General features: G+C 40.4%; 2 protein-coding genes across 3 annotated transcripts in view; one reads left to right on the forward strand and one right to left on the reverse strand.

Moving 5' to 3' along the window:
* Window positions 1-7,407, forward strand: part of SRPX (sushi repeat containing protein X-linked) — a 49,279-nt gene extending 41,872 nt beyond the window's left edge. For both annotated transcript variants that reach the window (XM_071569325.1, XM_071569333.1), the window contains 5 exons: window positions 1,178-1,299; window positions 1,936-2,115; window positions 2,561-2,694; window positions 4,020-4,141; window positions 6,378-7,407. In XM_071569325.1, the coding sequence (XP_071425426.1) occupies window positions 1,178-1,299; window positions 1,936-2,115; window positions 2,561-2,694; window positions 4,020-4,141; window positions 6,378-6,558 (739 nt within the window). In that variant the 3' untranslated portion in view covers window positions 6,559-7,407. The remainder of the gene's footprint in view (window positions 1-1,177; window positions 1,300-1,935; window positions 2,116-2,560; window positions 2,695-4,019; window positions 4,142-6,377) is intronic.
* A 4,888-nt stretch (window positions 7,408-12,295) lies between these two features.
* The window catches only part of SYTL5 (synaptotagmin like 5), an 88,909-nt gene continuing 80,781 nt past the window's right edge, over window positions 12,296-20,423 (reverse strand). Inside the window, exons 15-17 of the mRNA XM_071553334.1 lie at window positions 20,268-20,403; window positions 18,865-19,073; window positions 12,296-18,282 (exon numbers count right to left, since the gene is read on the reverse strand). Coding sequence (XP_071409435.1) covers window positions 18,140-18,282; window positions 18,865-19,073; window positions 20,268-20,403 — 488 coding nt within the window. The 3' untranslated portion in view covers window positions 12,296-18,139. The remainder of the gene's footprint in view (window positions 18,283-18,864; window positions 19,074-20,267; window positions 20,404-20,423) is intronic.

Consider the following 20,423-nt stretch of genomic DNA (forward strand, 5'->3'; position numbering starts at 1 on the left):
TATGTCTTTTAATGTTTTAATAGTGGACTGATTAAGCTTAAAAGCTCAACATTATAACCTTAAAGATACTTGCATTTAATGGGAATAGAAAAAACCTATTGAAAGATATAATGATACTGCACTTTTATTGCTGTAATTTAATAATACTAGAAAGAGGAATTCATTGCACAGTTAAGAACAATATTGCTATAAAAGTCTGATCTAATAATTCTAATACAATTAGCAGCGTTAAAAAATTACACCTGATGAAACAAAAATTTTGAAAATGTCAGAATAAAGAAATTTCAAAGTCTTTTTGCCTGATAGGCAAAAAAGTGAGGAATATCCCATGCAGACTTTGTTATATAAGTAACTGTTGTCAGCTCAAAGAGGCAAACTCTTGATTCAGTGGAAGTTTTTCCGTAAGCCACGTCTCTGTTTTTATAAAGTCTTGCCAGGCTGTGATGTTGTTGAGAGGATGCAGTGCTTTCCTTAAATGCACAGGGTCTTGCAGTTCCATGAGTACAAAAGTTTTCCATTACATGGAACATTACTTGACCTCAGTGCTTCAATACTGAGCATATGTTTAACATGTCTAAATTCTCCTGCCTCATTTGCAGGATAGTGGCAAGTTCCAGGTGAAAATGCTGCTGTGGATCACCACACCCTTCTGCTGTGACACTAAATCTCACTTTCTGATCCGTTTCTGTGCATATGAACAGTCACAAATGGCAATCATAGGAGCAGTTCAGAAGCACCTAGATGGGACACATCCCCATTTTTCTTGTACTGTGACAGCTCTGGGTTAGGCTGCACTCCCTACAGTGGATTGTTCACAATAGAAAACGAGGGAGACTCAGTCTTGATTTTTCCTTATAAGGAAAAGGAGGCTTGAGCTTCTCTTGGCACAATGGCTTGGCTGCATTATGGATTATGTTATAGGAAGGGACCAGGCCCTGCCTGCTCTGCTTCCCTTGCCTCAACAGGGTGAGATCTTTCTGTACAACTTTAGAGTGGGCTTTAAATACCCTGGTCGCTGCTGCCCAGTTGCTTTCTTGATTACTCTGAAGTCTTCAGTCCTGCAGTGCAGCCAGACTTAGCGTGCCACAAACATCATTCTTCAGGCTTTTACAGCTTCATGAGTAGGAAAATACTGTTGAATTTGTGAATGTCTGTTCTATTTTATTTTGTGTTTTAGTGTTATTTTGAAGGGCCTGCCACCAGGGTCACATTTTCCAGAAGGCGACCACAAAATTCAATATACTGTGTATGACAGAGCTGAGAACAAAGGCACTTGCAAATTTCTTGTTAAAGTCAGAGGTAAGAATGATGTTTTTCCCTATAAATACAGTCACTGATTTGCATCTGGTTTAGCAGGCAATTTGAAACTGATCTCATTTCTGTATTTCTCTGCATATGTATGTGTATATAAAGTCTATGTTGATGCTGAAAGAGAGAACACAGTCTTGTTGAAGACCCTGGGGCCAGGTCTGCAGGAGGGGGCAGCATTCTTGCACATTCAGGAAGAGCTTCATTGATCACTCTTCCTGCTTCTTCTCCCTTCCCTCCTGAAAGCTTCTGCCTGATGCTTGGCTTGTGAGCTGCTGAAACAAGGATGCAAAGGAAGTTTTTCAGCTGTGACTCACATCTGTCAAGCAGAGCTTCCCTTTCACAAGTCCAAATTTTCAAATGTGGAATTGAATATACAGGAATGAAACCTGTAGGTTTCAGCTTCAGTCTTGATGCTCCATGACCTTTTGTCACCATGAGACCACAATCACACGCATACACCTGTACATCTGTTTACTTTTAGTTTACATAAGAGTTCAGGGTGGGGGTTTGTTTTGGTTGAAGCAAACAGAGAAATGTCTTCAGTACTGGTATTTTACTGGCCCATGGTACCCTTGTACCAAATGGTGATTCATGCCTTGTTTGTTGGTTTTCTCTTGCATAAAGTCAGACGCTGTGTGAAATTAAATGCCCCAGATAATGGCTACGTCAAGTGTTCAGGTGATGGAAATAATTATGGTGCTACATGCGAGTTCTCCTGCGTTGGTGGCTATGAGCTCCAAGGAAGCCCAGCTAGAGTGTGCCAGTACAATTTCGGGTGGTCAGGAGTGGAGCCAACCTGTGCACGTAAGTGAGTATTTCACCACTTCACCAGAAGGACTGACAGGGCACTGGTTCTCAGGGCAGTGAGAATTTGGGAAGGGAGTGTGGGATGGAATACAACTGCAGTGTCCCAGAGGTAGGAAACAACATCTTTGTCTCCTCTGCTCATTTACAGTTAGAGCTGAAGCCTTTGCCACCTTTGGCTGCTCTTTCCTAGGATGATGATGGTACCTCACAACTGATGGTTTGTTTTAGCTCAGAGCTCTCTACAAAATGTTCCTTCTGGACTCAATCCATCTTACAAGCCATAAGTTTAAAATACATTTTTTGGCTTTGATGAAGAAAATATTTCACCCATGTCTTCTCTATTGTTGTTTCTTTTTCTTGTGTTTCTGCTGTCTAACTGTGCTTGTAGAAATAGATCTGTTTCCAGTATGCTCTGTAACTTTGGTTTTAATTTTAATTCTAGCCATGAATATTAATGTGAATGTGAGGACTGCAGCTGCACTTCTGGATCAATTTTATGAGAAGCGAAGACTGCTAATTATTTCAACTCCTACGGCAGCCAACTTCTTCTACAGGATGCAGCTGGGAATGCTGCAGGTAAAACACTTTCAATGGGGATGTGGAACTATTCTTTTTTTCTTTACGGAAAGACACAAGAGGACAAGCTCCACTGTTTGATATAAATCCATAAACTTCAGCTGTTATATTGCAGCCACTGGGGGATCTGGCTGAAGCAATCATGCTTCTGGATTAGTCCTTTTCACAGGCATTGGAGTTGAGACATCTCCCCAGTCTCTAATTCAGCTCCATTCTGGGTTGTGCTGCCTCTGACTGACCAGTCACTGCATGCCAGGCAGTTCTGGCCCTTCCATCATCCACAAATGAATTTACTAATAATTTGCCTCCAGTAACAATTCCCTAACTCAGCTGCTAAAGAAGTTGAGAAAAAACCCAACGCTCTAGCAATTCAGTGGATGCACTTCATGCAAACCAGGCTTACAGACTTTGTAACTACAATGCAAGGAAGTGTGAACAGGTTCAGAAATAGCAAGTAAACCTGCAAAGGGCTATAGAGTCAGCACAGAAATGGTCCAAAGTGCTGGAGATAACACTGCGGTATTTTGTTCAAAAAAACAAATAAAACTTCTGGTGATTGTCCTTCTTATGTGTTATAACTGCAATGTCCTTATTGGCTTCTTGCTAGACTTAGGGATGTATCTCCAAAATGTATCTGTATCCTCAGGGAAAGGAAGGAAAGGAATCAATCCTGTATTCTTTCACAGCAACAAGTCTTTTATCTTGTTTTTTCCTTCTCACAACTGTAACAAAATTCGGTATAAGTAGTCACTGAGATATGAACAGGATGATGTTTTTAACTGCTGGCTTAAGTTACAGTTGCATGTAAGAAAAATATAAAAATCAATGCTTTTTTCCCCCTTAGGTAAACTTGGCAAGAAAATTTAATATCTGTATCAAAGTGAAATAGTTTAAAATACTAAATTTATTGGCTATAGTCTATTATCCACCGCTTGACAGTGGGCAAAGTTGGCATGGAAGTAAACTTTCTGCAGTCAACTTCTATTTCACATACCTTGCTTTGGTTGCCGAATTACATTATTGGTACAATGCTTTATACCCTGGCATCCTTTCATGTCATTACAGAGACAAGTTTATATTTCTCCGAGGTGGTCTCTGTGTGCTGGGGGGATTTTGTGGAGTAGCGAAGAATCTGTCATTTAGCACTGCTTGGAGTCATGAGGCTCGAGTTCTTTGCCATGAAAATTAGAGAGTTTTCAAATTATGTTCTCAATTCAGTTTAAAACATCTCACTAACATAAGATGGGGCTCTATGAACACTCAAAACATCCCTCTGTTCTCTCTCTGGGAACTAACACACCTGTTTCTTATTTTAACCCTTCCAGCCAGCACAGTGTGGGTTAGACCTACGACATGTTACCGTGGTTGAGCTGGTTGGTGTCTTCCCAGCTCAGATAGGAAGAATAGGTGTAAAGCTGCTGCCCCCATCACTTGCCCTGCAACTCAGGTAAAGGAGCCTCTTACTGCTGTAATGTTTGTACCTTATCATACAAGATGCATTGCTTTTGATTCTCTACAACTTACTCTCTAAATATACATATTCTACTCTAATGTACATAGCTAGATGCTGAAAGGTAGATGATTATGAGTATGCTTTAGGATTAATTTATTGATTTATCTCTGTGTGATAGCTACTGCAAATAACAGAAAATAAAATATAACAACTTTAATATTTAATTTATTAGGTTTCATATAATGTTTTTATTATTTTATTTTAATTTATATTATTTTATTGTTTTTACTTATGATATATTTAATATCCCCATGATTATGTTATAGATCTGAAACTGGAAACACTTCAAAGTATGTCTTTGTGCTGGAGTTGGTCTGATGCTAACATGAGAGGCCACAGTCTCCTTGCAAGGACAAACTCCTCCTTTGCCATGGAGCAGCTGCCAGGGCAGCCCCACATGGCAGCAACAGCTCATCCTCTCTGCACCAACACTGATGGTTTTGGCCAGGCCCAAAGGGGAAGCAGTGGTGGCTCTTTGAAGTGTCACATACAGGAATGATATGGGCAGTATTTCAAAGAGGAAATTAGCACAGCCTACTCAGCCCACTGCAGCATCAGCAGTTTTACTGAAGTGCCAAAACTGTTTTAACTTGGTTTTAGGCTAGTAGGGGTTTGGTTTTCACTTGAAGGGGAGAATTCAAGTGTCAGCATTTCCAAGGGACAGGAAGACAACAAAAGCCAAAAGTGAAGGACTTGTTGGCAGCAAAACTAGTACTTATTTGGAAAAAAAGGTTCAGGAACATCTTAGGCAACATATTCTGTCATATGCCTGATAAAAGGGAGTGAGATTTAATTGGAGGCAGTACAAGTTGCTGACACATCAGAGAAGGTTTTTTGGTTTGGGTTGGGTTTTTTTAATTATAAAACTAATTATTCTTTATAAAAGAAAAAGGAACAAAACCTCCTCGCTTTTACTTTTTTGAAAAGTACCTTTTTACTAATGTTGAGATGGTTTTCTTGTGGCTCTGTAGAAAATAATAAGCTTTCTTAACACCTCATCCCTGCTCCCCTGCAATCTTTAATGGAGCTACGTTTCAGAAATTGGTATGGTATGACCTGCACTCAGTGAAAGACAGTTTTCCATTGATTTTTTTTTTCTTGTTGTTGTTTAATGTGTGAATTACAGCTTTCCATTTCTAGAATGCACTTAAATCAATATGAAATGCACTCTTGAAAAAAGATGTCCAGAATTGGCATTTCAGTATGCTAATGAGCACAGGTACCCTAGTTAAAACTTTGGAAAGCTCAGAAGTTTATTTAGCATTGGGACTTTCAGAAGGTAAGCATTTTCCTTAGGTGATATAAGGCACAAGATGATTGTAGGTTCATCACTCTTGTTTAGCTTTAATCTTTATTTTAACTTGAATTTAATGGCCAAGCTCCCTAATTGCAACAAGACTATGCCTAGAGTGCTCAAACTTGTTAGAAGGCTGAGGAAAGTCAGTTTTGATGCTTCACAACTTTCCAATATTCCCCTGTCTCCTGTTCCTCTTCTTCAAGGCAGCTTCCCTGTCCTCACACCATTCTCTCATTGCTGCCTGAATTTATTTACCCCACACTAATGATGATGACTGTGGATCATCCAATTCATTGTGTCTTCCAGCAGGATAAGACTTGATTAGTCCTGCACCTTCAGAGGAACTTAAATGACCCCTTTTACCACTTTGGAATAAAAGAACTCCTCCCTGATTGGCAAGTGACTTTCCTTCTCATAAATTGTAGTCACCACCGAGTAGATGTTTGTTTTTATTAGGTAAAAATGAAAGCAGAGTCCAATAATTTTGTCCTGCATTTTCTTATTGTGATTTTGTACCATGTGGAAGCCAAGAAAGGGCATAATCTATTTATAACTCTAGCTTCATCACAATGGTCTTCTTCAGGCAAGGCATATATTACTTTTTTGCCTTACCTTTTTCACTCTTGTGATAGCAATAGGTAAGGGCACGTGCTGTACTAACAGTCGGAGGTCTGAGAAGAAAACAGAGCTGGCTGCAGTTACCCTGACCCTTCCCTAAAGCATCTGCTCCTTTTTCTTAATACTGAAACAAAGTGGGCTCTACACCCTCTCTGACCATCCCCACCTTCCTCTGCTCAGACTTGAGAGGCTGGTTCTGCCCATTGTAAGTGCCCAGCTGGTGAAAGGCTTTAACAGAGGTTCCTTGCTTTGCAGGCTGCTGCTGAGGATCCCCCACTACAATTTCAACATCGTGGTGATGGACAAGCACGGAATGGACAAGGAACGCTATCCCTTCCCAGCAACACCAGCTGAGCTCTTTGCCCTTATTGACAAATTTCCCTTGAGAAAAGATGAGATGAAACTGCAAGCAGAAATTGGTCAATCATGTCCCTAATTCAAGATTTCAGAGCTTGCAGTTGTCAGTGAATTTTTTTTAAATTCACATAATTCTTTCCTTGGTGCTACCCAGAGCATGGCTTTTTTAATCACTGATGTGATTTTTTTGTGTGTATTGATAAGTCTGTCCAGCCATGTAGGTGCTCTGCATAGAAGTATGCACGATGCTTTTTTGTACTTCATCTTTAAATCATAGAATCACAGAATGGCCTGGGTTGGAAGGGATCTTAAATATCATCTAGTTCTAACCCCCCCACCATGAACAGGGACACCTTCAACTAGACCAGATTGCTCAGAGCTCCATCCACCCTAGCCTTGAACACCTCCAGGGATAGGACACCCGTAACTTCTCTCTGCAACCTGTTCTAGTGCCTCACCACCCTCACAGCAAACAATTTTTCCCTAATGTCTAATTTGAACCAGTTCTCTTTCAGTTTGAAGCCACTCCCCCTTGTCCTGTCACTACATGAAAGTCCCTCTACATCTTTCCTGTCAACTCCCTTCAGGTACTGCAAGGGCCACAATTAGGTCACCCAGAAGCCTTCTCTTTCCCAGGCTGAACAATCCTAATTCTCTCAGCCTTTCCTCATAGGAGAGATGCTTCATCCATCTAATCAACTCTGTGGCCTCCTCTGGACTCACTCCAACATGTCGATGTCCTTCCTGTGCCGACAACCCCAGAGCTGGATGTGTGTATGTGGGATTACTACCTAATAGAATTTCTTGTACAGAGCGAGAAGAACTGAGGCACATTTCTGGGAGTTTATTTTGGATTTTTCATTCAGTGTAAAATTGGCATTTCTTTCTTACTGTTTATAATTCTTTTTATTAATAAAATATTGTTCTGCAAACAGATAGTTGTCTAAAAGTCCTCTTGGTGATTAAAGTTGGTTGATTGATTCAGAAGTTGGATCAAAATACCTCTCTGCTAACCATTGTAACAGACATTAGCCTCACACTGAAAGTGTACAAGAAACCAAGTGGTGTCTTTCAGTTCCACTAAAAATAGGGCCAATCCCAGACACAAAGCATAAGCCAAAGACAACACAAGCACCTGTTTTCAGCTGCAACAGGGAGAAAATAGGTGGTAGCAGGAGTGTGGAAGTCATTGCCACAGGGAATATGATAATCGGACAGTGAGCAGTGTAGAGGATGGGCAGTAATTACAAAAGGCTTGTACTGCAATGCTTGATAGAAACATATGCACTTACCTGGTATGCTTCTGGCTCTTAATGTCTAACTGTCTTGGAGTGGCAGATTTCTTTCATGTCTTCACCTTGGAGACAGACCAGACTGTTTATTTGATGGCAAGGAAACATTACCACCAGGGAAACTTCATCAAGGATCTGTCACTTTCAGAGCTGTGAAAATACTTGTTTACAAGTCATCACTTACAAATTAACAAAAACATTTCCCTGTTTAATATAAAGTATTAGGAGCAATCATAAAAGGAAAAAGTTTTCTGTTGTTTTATTATAGCCACAGTCTTGACAATCCACTGGAAAGAACATACGTCATGCATGAAAATACGAGTATCAAAGGAGTGACAGTTGTGAATCACAGCTTTGGATGCCTGCTTACAGGATAGGATGCATAATTTGACATGTCTGAAAAGCAGTGTCTGTGGTGTTCATTCTCAGCCCTCAAGAGCACAGGCCTGTTTTGGTTTTTTTTCAGCTAAGTGCTTGAGCATAAGGTAGATTTTTATATTTTATACTCTGGTGTCAGAAGAACAGTTTTACCAGCATCTTTAAAGCAATCCTTACCAGAATTTGGTCTCTCACACCTCTGAAATCACAAAAACCAAAAGAAAATAAACAAACAGAAAACCCAAAAAGTACGCACAAACCCCCAAACTCTTTTAGAAAAGATTGCTCCTGCAAGTGAGTTAATGAGGGACTGACTGTGAAGAGAGGGAAATCATCCACAGCACTAATTAGCAAAAGCTAATTTGTGGACAAGCATGACAGCCCCAAGGAGAGGGTGGGTGGTGGTGTGCCATGTCTTCTGAACAGAATGGTCTGCTTCCCAGTGTTAGGAGACTGTTGCTAAACACCTGAAGCATGAAAGCATGGCATGGCCCTGGTGAGGGCTGCCTGCAGTGCTGATGCCAAAGGCCAGGAAGATCAGGATACACCCTGAATTCTGCAAGTGGTTGTGCCAGGTTTGCAAGGATGAGGAACTGAGCAGCAGAGAAACCCTGACTGATACAAGGATAGGGTTCATCACAGAAATAACATTTCTCTTCTAGGCCTGACAAAAGCAAAAATAAAGGAGCAAAGAGGATAAGAGGCAGTATGGTGGTGAACACAGCTGTACCCCAATTGCCTTTCCTCTACTGCCTAACAGCAGTGGTTAAAAAAACTAGACAGGGCCAGTCACACCAAGGACATGGACCTGTTAGAGCAAGCTCAGGCAAGAGCCAGGAAGCTGATCCAAGGGCTGGAGCATCTCTCACAGGAAGACAGGCTGAGACACTTGGGACTGTTCAGGCTGAAGAAGAGAAGGCTCCAGGGAGACCTCACAGCAGCCTAAAGGGAGCCTAAAAGAGATCTTGAGAGGGACTTTTCACAGGGACATGAAGTGATAAGACAAGGGGTAATGGCCTTAAGTTGAAGGAGGGCAGGTTTATATGAGATGTTAGGAAGAAATTCTTTACTTTGAGGGTGGTGAGGCACTGGAATCCAGAGGTGTTCAAGGCCCAGCTGGATGGGGCTCTAAGCAGCCTGGTCTAGTGGAAGGTTCCCTGCCCATAGCAGGGAGGTTGGAACTAGATGGTCCTTAAGGTCCCTTCCAACCCAAACCATGCTGTGATTCTATGACTGTGCATGTGGAACGGAGCTCAAGGACACATCCATACACAGCCTGCTGTGGCCCCAGTTCTCTGGCTCAGATTCTTCAGCATGTGTGCACTTGCAGCATGAATCACAGGTAGACAGGTTTGGGGTTTTTTTCCCCTCACTTGCCTTACTGAAAAAACAGAGCAACTGATTTCCAATTATTTAAAATTGCTCAAAAAAATCTCGAATGGGTCTGTTTTTTCCTTTATTGCTACAATTCCAATCTGCTGCTGCTCCATTTTGATTTAGGTACAAAGTCAGTGCATCCAGTCATCTTTCACGACTGGGTGAGCAGGAGCAGGGCTTTAAAATTGCTACAATCAGGAAAGCAATTGCAATCTCTAGGCTGTTACAGGGAATTGAGTGGAGAAGAGTGCATGAGTGATTGGATTACTAGTTATAGTTCTGCACAGAACATCTATTAAAATCCTGTGATTAAGAAAAGCTGGTTTTGATTAGTAATACAAGGTTTCTGGCATTTCCTGTTGTACATTTTTGTGGGGAACAGTGAAAAATACCATGTGCTATCTCTGTTTTGGAGTCAAATCAGCCTGCACATACACAGAGATGTGGTAGAATGGCCTTTTGGGAAAGGAGTATTTCAACAAGGGACTTAGTATTTCTGGCTTTATCCCAGCATTTATATATTCAAATATATTCCAATAATTCACCCTGCAGCCTTTTGGTCCCAGAAAAATAACACTGTGTAAACAAGCTTCAGTATCTACACCAGTGCACTTTTTTTTAAAGGCAAACCAGAAAATTCTGCCTCAAAGTTTTAGTGGCTGGAGTCTCTCTGGTACTACCAACATGGCTCTTCCTGCCCCAGCTCTAATGCTATCACTGCTGTCAAAAGGCAAATCTGGTTTAAAACATGGATGTTAGACCTGCCATAAGACTTGCCCTTTCCACTCTCTCCTCCAGGCTGTTCATTGCAGGAGTGACACATCACAGTGTGCGGATACAGTCACGGGCTGGAGGTTTCTACATCAATCTGGAGTTACTTTTCAGTTTTGAATATGAACTAAAAGCCTTCAATTATTTTAGATCGCAGAAGAATTTTGTTTCTGATAGACAGCATCTTTTACAAACAAAAATACTGAGATAAATTGTGGGAGGCAGCAATTTCTCAGCACAAAGCAACTTTGTAAATGGCCTGATTTTCCCCAGATTCTACCCAAGAATCTACCTAATTAGATAAGAACAACCCTGGCTGTCACACATCTCCACAGCTGCAGAGGAGATACAAAATTTGGTTGCACATCCCTAGTCTGGAAGTTCAAATCCCTTCCCTCTGGGACAGAAAGCATTCTGTGTTAATGAAAACACCAATGACCCTTAACAGCTCCGCACTAAATGACTACAACATACAGCTTCATTAGAGCTCAGGACTTGCATAAGAGCCTGAGTCAGACTGCATCACATAATTAATGAAAATGCAGAGGCTAAACAGTAACCTGAAGTATATTTAAATACTGTTACGATCACAACCCACTTTTTAAATTGAGGTGGTGAAATGATGGTGCATATGCTGTGCAATCTCAGCACTTGATCACTTCATGCACTCACCACAGTCTCTGTTCCTGCTCTACCTCCAGAGAAAGGGAAAAGGGAGTGAATACTTCACACCAGCAGGAGGCTGAACAGCTTCTCTTGACTGTGTAGCTGCTGCCCATTTCTCTCTCCCCGTTATGGCTGGAGGGTATTTTTGTGGCAGCTCAGTGAAGGGAAAAGTGGGAAACCATTTGCAGATGCTGCAAGGCAGAGAGCAGCAAGGGTGCCTGGGCTAGCAGAGCAGAGCTGAGGAGAGCACATGCATTTCTCTGGCCAAGCAGTGATCCAGCTGCTGCATGCTCTGCGAAATGCAAGGGAAAGAGCTGGGAAAGGCAGCATTCCTGTGGAATGTGCTAGTGCGTGTCTAGTTACCAGCATATCTCCCGTTGCCACCCACACAGCCAGAAAGGAACCAAGACCTGACTGTCACTAATTCGGATGGCCTATACCTCAAATTTACAAGGAGATTTTGATATCTATCACAAGAGAAGAGGAGGAGTCACAGAAGTGTCATCCAGACCCCCACAAAAATCCTAAAATATGGTCCCAAGCAAAAGTATAAGGAGCAGACAACTGGCAGGAGGGCTCTTCCCCACCTGCAGCTGCTCTTCAGTTTATGGGTGTTTGACCTCCCCATAAAGGCCAAAACCAGCATGGGGGTGAGCTAGACATGAGTGGTGTGAGGAAAGAAGAGCCATCTGCCTGTGCCCAAATCACACCAGGAGAACAGTGAAACCCCTGAGCTGCTTTGCCATTAACCTGGGCACAGCAACGCAAAGCGGGAACCAAGCCAGAGTTTTGGACCACTCCAAAGTGAGCAAAGGCAAGCACATGCTCAGAGCACAGAGGCACGGTATCTCAGACAGCAGGGGAGACACAGCAAGACAAAAAGGTCCAGGGGACTGGAAAACCAGAAGATGCAAGAGAGCCCTCAGCTCCGAGGTAAGTTGAAGTGAACTTGATGCGCCTGAAGTTATAAATTCAGTGATCAAACACTTGTTTTTTCTTAAAAATAGTAACAAACAAACAAACAAACAAAAGAAATCAAGATCAGCAATTACAGAAAATATGCATTTTGAACATATGTGAAGGATATTGAGCAGGATCTTGAACTAGGGAAGAGGCAGAAGATTGAGAGACAGAAGGACCTGCTTATGAAATCAAAAGTAACTTATTTCTACACTTTAAGTGCTTTCAAAACAAACAGAAAAAGTAGAGGCAGAGACACTATCAATGGAGTTCCATCTCTGAAGACAACCAGGCCTCTTGCATTAGCCATCACATATAGGTGATGTCTTTACCTCTGAGATAATATGGGATATTCCCAGAAGACAAGCTTATAGTTTGCTGTAATGCATTTTAAGAGAGGCAAAGACACAGCAACATTTCAGTATTTTAATTTAAAAGACAGAGCAGAAATCTTGACAACAGTTGCAAATGTATTACCAGTCACCTTTGTCCACAAAACTGAACGTACAATGCACAGTACAAAAATATTCTCAGCAGGAAACATTGCTTTGTCTAAAATTGGGCAGAACTTAACATGCTGCAGTGCCATTTACTGTACTACGGTTCATGTCTAGCAGAATAAACAAATTGTTAGCAAGAGATTTTAAGCAGAACAAAGGCAGAACAAGGGATCTGTGACATTCCGTAATTGCTGCAACAAAGGATTATGCTTGGCTTTAGGCAAACCTCAAGGATAGTTCTATATCCTCAGAAATATACACTGAGCAGTCAGGAGCAGCAGCAAACAGTCACACATATGTTATTGCCACAAAATAGAATTGCTGAAAGAACTAATCTAAATAAAAGGCCAAGATGCAGCGAGGGCGAGGTTCAACCTAAAAACACCTAAAAAGCAAGTTGAGATTCAGTTTCCAGTGTCAGTGTCAATATACATGGTATAATTGACACTGTATTATTAACACTTATTAAACAGCATTTGCACATATAAAACCACAGATGGGAAATTCACGGGACAAAGTGGTGAGGTTCTGCTAGCATGATTCTTAGCACCTTCTGCTGAGCTATGGTGAAGGGCATCACTGCAAATAAAATTCAGCATCCTATTTTGGAATTTACCACATGTTTACCACCATTTCTCTAGAGTTCTCCAATGTTAACAATTCTGTGTGTAAAAAATAAATAAATAAAAATCTATTTTTTAAATTACTTAAAAGGTTTTATAAAGTGCACGAACAGCTTTCAGGAGATGTTTGTTTTTGTCACTGTGGCAAAGTGCTGTAAATCAATACTGTGTTGGAGAAATAAAATTTCAGTCTTAACTTCATATGGATGAGAATAAATGGGGCTAGCACTTCCCTTCTGCTTGGTGCCTCCCTCCAGATACCAGAGATTAGTGTCCACGTAGAACCTTCTGGTCAGGGCTGCTGAACTGAAGGGAGGGGTGAAGGGAAGAGAGATCCTTGCAAAGATTCAGTCACAATCCTTACTATCTTGTGTAAGAATCTGCAAACTAGACAGAGGTGTAAAGAGATCCAAGCAGCCTTTCTCTTCATTGACTCTACAGCACAAACTACAAACTTGACATGCCTAAAGCTGGGCAATGTGCATGCCCCTGAAGAAGCCAAAATTATGCCAGACTAAATGCAAGCCTCCTGTTACCTCTCCTTGTCAATTAATACCAATGAATGCTCAAAGGCTTCTCTATTGTTATAGCTGAGTTGTTATTTTGCAGAATACAGCTTAGGTTAATTGCACTTAGCGGGGCTTAACCAGTGAGAAAAATCAAAAATTAATATATAAAAATGCTTCTTTCATGCTACCTTAGCATAATCTGCACTGGAAAAGGCATAGAAGAATAAGTTTCCAGTCTAATGCACCATGATCAAAACATGTTCACCATCCCAATGCCTTCCCTCCTAAACCACTGGCCAAAGCACCCAGCTGAGAAAGAAAGATGAGAATGTGGCATCTAACAGGCACCCAAGGAAACCAATGGCACTTGGATTAGCACAGGAAGAGGGCAACAGGGTCTCTCAGACTCTTCACAGCTTTCCTCCCACCTTCACTCAACTATAACATGATGGAGGTGGAGGAGTTGAGGAGGCCATTTCAAACCTGTTTTACCTTGGTTTTGGTATCTAAACTCGCAGGAACATCAATGTTTAGAAGCCTAAAGTCCCCCTATAGCTGATAAACTCAGTAGAGAGACCTCTAGAGAGGACTGGATACCAAAATCTGATGGCAGAGCATGGAGACCCCTCAATATCAACTCTTTCTGATATATACTGACACTGTCTGTAGATGTATTTATTGGCCCCACTTGAACTTTTGCAATAAAAGTTTTGTTCTTTAAAGGGTTCAACCCTCCAAATCTCATCATGCAAGCAGAAAAAAACTAATGAAAGCCTTGTAGTCACCTTGCTAAAAAATTATGTATAAAAGTAAAATGTGGTTTGCAACACATTTTCTAAAACCATGGAGCAGATTTCTTCTCCACTGCAGATTCAGTTATTCAGTTATTCAGGTCTGTGTAGAAAAAGACTTCAGCAACATAAGCTCTGCTGTATCTATTTACTCAGGGCAGGAGTTTATGAATCAATGTTAAAATTGTGGCTATTTCCACCTAAAAATCAGCCTTGAATAAACTATTCATAAACCTTCAATACCATAAACATAGATAGAAAAGGAAGGCTTTAGTCTAGTTCCTGTCTTTCTGTCATTTTGTTCAGGCTGGTAACACACAGAACATGATGACGCATAATTATAGGCAATTAATTCAAATATCCGGGAAACAAGAAATCACATCTGCAGTTAATCATCTTGTGCTTTCTCCAAACCATAAACCATTTTTATAGAAGGAGAGAACAAAGATATGAGCAGCATAATTAAATGTGACATTTTCCATAAATCAGACGCTTCCTACAAATGTGCTGATAACATCACAGAACAGCAAAACTTTCCAAATTGCTCCAGTGTTTGTATGATGCTCATCCTCTCTCCCAGGATATGATGGGTGTGACATTATTATATGCTGCCACACTGTCAGTGCTAAACCAGGAGGTATTTTCACTGTATTACTCCATACCCCATAAAGGGCAAACACCAGCGCCTTGGCCAAAGTTACTTCCCAGGTGAAGTTGTTCCTTTCATATGCTGAACTGCAGCTGCTCCTCTGCAGTCTATTTATAGCTCAGTCTGTAATTCCAGCCATGGGTTCAGAGTGACATTTTGGCTCTTTGGAAAGAAAAGGCAGAACTTAAAGCCTATGGATGCACTTCGTGACACTTCCCACATGAGACCATTCATCACCAACTCTACCATAGCACCAGAACAGGCAGAAGTTGAAGTGGTAAAGTATAAGTTTTTGTTTTTTTCGCTCAAAGCAAGACTTGATTTAGCTAAAATGTTCATGCTTAGAAGGTTAGGAAGTACTATTCAAAAATTAGACAGACTCTTGTACTCCGTGTAAGAGTAAATTCAGTTCAAAATTATTTTTAGGTTTTCAATTTGGCAAATGAGAAAGTGTCCAGTTTGAGGTCCAGCTTTGAGGTGGTTTCTGTTCTTCCAATTTTTTCCATTTTCACCATCAAAATGAAACAAGAGCAAACCATCCAACAGCCCTGCGTTCCTCTACAACTCTAGCTGGAATTTTACCTCAAAGAATAATTTTCTTTAGATTCAACAAGATTTATCTGTTTGAATCAACAATCTAGTAAAAGAAAAAAAAAATAACGAGTTTGTGCCAACATGTCAATATGATATTATTCTCAAAATAAATGTAGGTTTAGTACAAACAACCACGACAACTTAGAACAACTGTGTTAAAGGTAGAGGTAGTTCAGGTGCTAAAAGTCAGGTTGGGTTTCACTTTTGAAAATATTGATAAAAAAATCTAATACTTAAATATAGACTATTATGATAAGAAAAAGGTCATACAATTTTATGTGCTTCATATTTGTGCTCTAATTTATCAGTTCACAGCATCTATGGCACAGAACTGTAGAATCATTGAACTGTTTAGGTCAGGAAAATGAAAAGCTGGGTAAACCAGACTAGACTTGCTTCACTGCCCACTTTGAGGCAAACTTCAGAAGAAAATTAGGAATAGTTAAAGAAGGAAAATAAAGTCAGTTTTCTTGAGTAACTACTGACTTTTGGCTCCCAATCTGAGCTTCGCTAAGACAATTTAATTTTTAAAGATGACTCAGTAGTGTCTGAAAACTCTGAGTCTCCAACTGGACAAGCAGTAACTCCAATGGCTTTTAAAAGTAATATCACAATTTTAAAAGAAAATATTCATAATGAAATAAAATAATTTTATTCACACAATTAAATATTTTTTAATCCAATAATATTAGGATTTTAAAAGACTGGATGTGAACTTCCCTGCAGTTTCCAGCCAGTCAAACAAAAAACAGTATAAAATATCTAAAAAAAAATTAATTCAGCTCTAAATACATGTGCATAATCATATAGCTACAGATGTCAAAATTTCTTGCTGTAGTTACTCAGCTATCAGTTTTATTCTGTTGTTCAATCCAGATTTCTTGCAACTTCTGGATTGTATCTCTCAGGTTTTAATCGTCTTTTTCTTCACAGAAATATTTGAATACTGACATTTTGATCTACAGGGAATGGCACATTTTTGACACTTTGGGGTTTTTTTCCAGTAATCTACATATGTTCCCATGTATCTCAGTTTATTTCCTTAGTATTAATACTATATTTCCAAAAAGAAAACATTGGAAGAAAGTAGTAAAAAAGGGAAGAAAAATTATAGATTAATTTAACAGTACAAATAGAAAGCTGTGTTATAACACTGGAAAATTCAGAAGAAATGTTGTTCATTCAGTTTCCTGATCTGCTTTTGTCTTATACCCTGAGGAATCCCTTGCCTTGCAATTATATCGTTATCCAATCTTGCAATGTGCTTCTTTGAGAAAATATTACAATCCTGTCTCATCATGGTAGAAGTAGCCCACAACTATTGAAAACATCATGCTCTTCAGAAAGGGCCTGTGTAGGTTCCCAAAGGTTGAGGGCTCTAAATAGGTGTAAAATCACTTTTGGAAACCAAATGGCAAAATTATTGTAGAACAATTGTCACAGTTAATAAGATTAACAACTGAACTGCTCAAGATTCACTCATCATTATATCCACTGTTGACTCACAGAAGGATGCTCAGGAGAAAAAGAAAGTCCTATTCTGGTTAATAATTAATGTGCATGGACACATCTGAGTGGGATCCCAGAGCTTTTAGAGAAAATTCTTGTTTTGCAAATCATTTTGGCATGTGCTTCAATCTCGTTATTTTAATATATGATCTGTTAAATCAAATTTTAGCTAATTATGTCCAAACCTGATTTGTGTCTCATCTCAGCAACACAGCAGATGTGGATGGGCATGTGGACAAATTCCCTCTGTTCAATGACATCAGAAGATCCTGCTCGAGCTATCAACTGAATGAAAACACAGTAATGTCATGTAGTTCTGGAAACTGTTTGAGGATTTTTTATGATTTATTTTCATTGGAGGCTCTTTGATTACATTCAACCAAGTCTGCCTTTTATACAGTGCATTAAAATACCCCCAGGAAAGCCGGGACACCAGCACTGCACACCAGCTCACCTGCCGCCTATGTCTAGTGTGCAACACACTGCATTGGCCCTCCTTGGTTGGCTACTTGGCCCAAAGTGCACTTCAGCACAGCCCAACAAGAGAGCATGATAAAGAAATGCTGTTTGTTACCCTTCACCTCATTATGGCTTCTTAACTTTCAAATACCACAGCACAGACTCACCCTGAGTCTTCTTGCACTGTGTCACTGCTGCCTTCTGGGCCATCTCTGACCCAGGAGGAGATGTGTAAACCAGATGTTACTTACTAAATCCACACAGGATTTGATCACTCTGAGCAGCCCCCAAGAAGTGTTCATCAGCTGCACACCAGTCAACAGAAGGGACAGAGAAAGCCAGACTGGTCTCTGTACAAGGTCCATTACTCACTGGCTTCAGAAGAAATATAAATTTCACAGGAAGCCTGGGCAAAAAGTGTGTGCATGAAAGTGCAGAATGCATTAAAATCTCACTCAGAGCCTTAACACCCAAGGCAAAGAGTATACAACCTTTCCCCATGTTCAAATGGGCAAAGTGACAAAAGCCTGAATATCGCTGAAGTCAGGAGTGCCTGTGGCACCCCTCAGCAGTTAATGTCTCTCAGAGTCTGTGTTTTCCCATGCTGGATCTCAGCATTAATATCCCCTCCACTGGAGCTCCTGGACTGTCAATCATCTTCTGCCAGAGGTGCTGCTCTTCCCCTTGAGAGTCCATCCAGTCAACCTCCTTGCCGTTACTTACACCTGACAATTATAAAAACATGAGGCATTTTGCCACATTAGGAAGCAGTTACTTAATATTGCAGCTCATTTGCTACAACAGTGCACAAGAAATGTCAAGCTCTTTACACCACCACCTGTACAGAGAGCTCCTGAAAAGCAACAGTTTGTCATAAAACTCCTTTGTGGCACTTGAACAGAGGCACATAAACCTCCCTACTCTATACCACAAGTAACTTTTTCCTAACAGAGGAGGAATGGTTTCACACCTCTTTCAGGTCATCAGCAGCAGAAAAGCTGCTGCTGGAAAAAGTAGTTTCCTCCTTCTCACTGGGATGCTAAGGAACACTTGAGGGTATTGGCAATTCTTCTAGACTGTGCAGAAGTGCAACTGGGCACACAGTTTTTGTGTGTCACTCAATGGAGGAAATAACTAAATTATCTACAGATTACATGTCACATTCTCTCCCTTTTCAATTTCCCCAAGTTCCCGTATACTTTCCAACACTCTGTAGCATTTCTGTCCTTCATATACATGAATCACACGGGGTAAGGAAGGAGGAGAGCAGAATAAGAAAAGCAATCCTGAGTCAGATGGGACCTTACCATTTCCAGTGCCCAAGCGGACACCTCCTAGAAAAATATTACTGGAAAGTGACTCCTTGTCCCACACAGTCAATTCTAGGCAGACATTACGTATATCCCTTGAATTCAAGCCACTGAAAGTGAAGATATGATTCCACTGGGGGTTCACACTCTTTTTTACTATAGGAGTTTTGTGTTTTGTGGCTTTGCTGTCATCTGGAAGCAGATATCTGTGAGACACAGAAAAGGAAAACCGCATATGTGAATGGATTGCCGCATAATACACAGATTTGCAATCATGTAAAGGCTCAGACAAGGTCAAGATTCCATCTCCCCACTAGTATTAGGTTAAGCATATTGTGCATTTGTGCTTCATTTGTTCTTATAGTTACCCTGTCAGTTATCACCATCAGAAATTGGAATTAGGTCTCCTTGCCCCAGGTCTTAGGTCTCAGCCTCAGACTTTTTATTTCAGTGAGAGTAAATATAGACAGAATCATAAATCATTGGCTAGAAGGAGTCAGCTTGTCCAGTGTCCCTATCAAAGCAGAGAAGACAACTTCCAGAAAGAAATGGAAATGACTGATAAGGAACTTCAAGCTGGCATCATAAATTTGAGTTGCCTAAAGCTCCACTGAGCGCAGAAGCACAAATGCTGTAAAGTCTGACAAATTCTTCACATTTTACTTGTAGTGGAGAATTCATTTAGTGAAACCAAAAGAATTTAATACTCTAGTTGAAAAATCAGAGGTCTCTACATATTTTTATAGTCTGTTCCTTCACCTCCGTTAGCAAAGCTGATGGAGTAACTATGTGGTTGCACATAAATACTAAAGGGTCAAATATACAAAAAAATTATCACTAGAACTCGATCAAGATTCTTGTGTCAGCTTTAACTTGACAACAAACTTGAGCTAATTTGCTGCAGTGGGTTAACTGTGGGCTTCTCTATGTCAAATTACCTTAATCTGTAATTAGACCACTGCAAAACATCAACTGGTTTATGGCAACTTGATTATGCATTTGGCCATGACACATGATAGATCAATAGTCCAATGAAAACAGAGTCTTGTTCATGGTACTGAGGAACCCATGTCAGCATGTCAGTAGAAGTGCTTTCTTTTAACAAAAAATGTATTTTATAACATTGAACACATCAGCACACTAGATGCTTATGCTTGACTGGTTCTGTTTCTGGATTGAGTGGTATACAAATGTTTTTGTATTTAACCACTGGGACAATTCATCTCTCCCAGCTCCTGTTCCACAGCATCCTTCTCTTCAGCATACGATTTCAAGGCGCCAGTTGTTTTTCAGGACTGACACTCCACACACACATATACAGATATATGGAAGAAAATTGGGTCAGCCAAAATATGATTCAGTGTGGCCATTAAAAATACATGGAGAAAAAAGCCACAAACCCTTTCACAAAAGTGTCAGATGTGCCTCCTGATTTCACTGCTGTTAAATTCTTCGCTTCTTTGATGAGGACTTCCAATGTACCTCCAGATGGCACAGGAGAATCTCCTTTTTTCCCTTTTTTAAAGGTTTTCTTTCCTATATATGGAACAAAGTCG

This window comes from Pithys albifrons, chromosome 1, assembly GCF_047495875.1.
Source record: "Pithys albifrons albifrons isolate INPA30051 chromosome 1, PitAlb_v1, whole genome shotgun sequence".
Lineage (NCBI taxonomy): Eukaryota > Metazoa > Chordata > Aves > Passeriformes > Thamnophilidae > Pithys > Pithys albifrons.